Source organism: Colletotrichum abscissum (genome assembly GCF_030869225.1).
Source record: "Colletotrichum abscissum strain IMI 504890 chromosome Unknown Scaffold_226.1, whole genome shotgun sequence".
NCBI lineage: Eukaryota > Fungi > Ascomycota > Sordariomycetes > Glomerellales > Glomerellaceae > Colletotrichum > Colletotrichum abscissum.
In genome coordinates, this window is record NW_026850128.1 from 1 (window position 1) to 1,742 (window position 1,742).

The window sequence follows — 1,742 nt, forward strand, 5'->3', positions numbered from 1 at the left end:
CCCTGTTCGTCTAACATTTCCCCCTGCCCCGACCAGATGTTAGACGAGCTCACTTAAAAACCCCTGCTCGTCTAACATTGTCCTTGCCGCCGACCAGATGTTAGACGAGCTCACTTAAAAACCCCTGCTCGTCTAACATTGTCCTCCATCCACAGCCATCACCACTTCTTCTGCCAACAACATCCACAAAGCCTGCGCAACCGACGCTGCCTCCGCCACAGCCTCGTCACAGCTGCCTCTAAACAAACGCTCACACCATGGGAAACATGGAAAGTCGTCAATTTGCAGATGCGCTATTGCGAGCATGTCAAGAAATAAGCGGGGATAGCGGGGATAACCCCCCCGACCGACTGCTAGTCCCGGAGGTACCGCCATTCTCGCCCGTGCCGGAAACTCACTCACGGTATACAGTTTCTTGACGCTATAGAGGTTTTCCTCGAGCAAATCAAATCGAATTGGGACAAGCTGCCTTCTTCCGTAGCCGATATCGTCAAGAACAAATTCATCCCCCGCTTCGGCCCAACAGATGATCCAAAAGGAGATCCTGAGGCATGGGTGCAGCAACAGATCGTCCGCGAGCCTGATAACGATTTTCCGATCCACCTCTACGATGAACTCGTACCGCTCAGTCTATCCAGGACCACATTTGAGGTTGCCAAAAGAAACGTGTTGCTCGTAGCGTTTAGCAACCTACAGGCCAAGGGCGGTTCTGGTCTTGGCCGAAGCGTGCTAACGAGGTACCTCATCACAGTGAAGGAAGAGGGATCTGAAGAGGAGAAACGGAAGATCAGACAAAACTGCAACTTTTTCGCAACAGCAGGTGACCGGCTGAAAAGCTGCTTGGGTAAAGTGGGGGGCCCTGGAGCACTCATTTGCGGCCTAGCCATACCCATGTCGAAGTGAGCCCACCCTCCAAGCCAAAAGCCGCGCTCTGACCGATCATTCAGCGTGACACATCGATGGGACAAACAGTCTCTCGAGGAACTTGCTAGGTCGGTTGATCGGAAAAGTTCAGAACGGTGTGGAAGGCAAGTTGATGCTCTACTGACGTTATACGAAACGCAAGCGAGTGTCTGGGCAGACAGTCAGACACCGCCAGGGCGCAAGCGCAAACGAAAAACTTCACCCGCACCCATTGTGTACATCGAACAAGCCTCACCCCCGCTGCTGATGACAAGCGATAGACTGCAGCACATCGATACCAACTTGAGTTTTCCGAGTCGAGATCATTTTGGGGTTCAAGCTCCCCACCATCTTCAGGCTTCTCCTGCTGGGGCAAGCCATCCATCAGCTGCGCAAGGCACAGGAGGACCCTATAGTCTCATCACCCAGCCGGCCCCCGGTACAAGCGATGAGGAGCTTGTGGGCATTTCTAGTGAACCACCTTCCGTGGAGCCAGTATCTGATGTGGTCGTCCTGGTTGAGGACAACAGGTCGTACCGGGGCGTTGCAGTGAACACTGAGCAGCGACACACGACATATTCAATCGTACCTTCTCGCGAGTACTCCGGGCCTCGCCAGTGGTTTATCAACGGCGCTATTGGCGGCGAGCAGAACTCGACGCCTTACATCTATGAGTCGGGACCCCAGCGGCCGCTCGCCGTCCAAAATGTAGTTCCAGACACAGCTTTGTCCGTCATATATGCAATGAACGGTAATATTTCCGGCCTAAGGGAATTGTTCTCTCAAGGGCGAGCACAACCCGGCGACCAGAGCGCAACCCGAGGGTTTAGCTTGGTGAG

General features: G+C 54.0%; 1 protein-coding gene across 1 annotated transcript; it reads left to right on the forward strand.

Moving 5' to 3' along the window:
- Positions 1 to 257: 257 nt before the first annotated feature.
- CABS01_16965 (uncharacterized protein) lies at positions 258 to 1,733 on the forward strand (the record flags this gene model as incomplete). The annotated part of the gene is made up of 4 exons (XM_060550293.1): positions 258 to 365; positions 412 to 820; positions 1,067 to 1,654; positions 1,714 to 1,733. 4 exons carry the CDS (start codon positions 258 to 260, stop codon positions 1,731 to 1,733), a joined length of 1,125 nt encoding a protein of 374 aa, XP_060400265.1.
- Between the last annotated feature and the right edge of the window lie 9 nt (positions 1,734 to 1,742).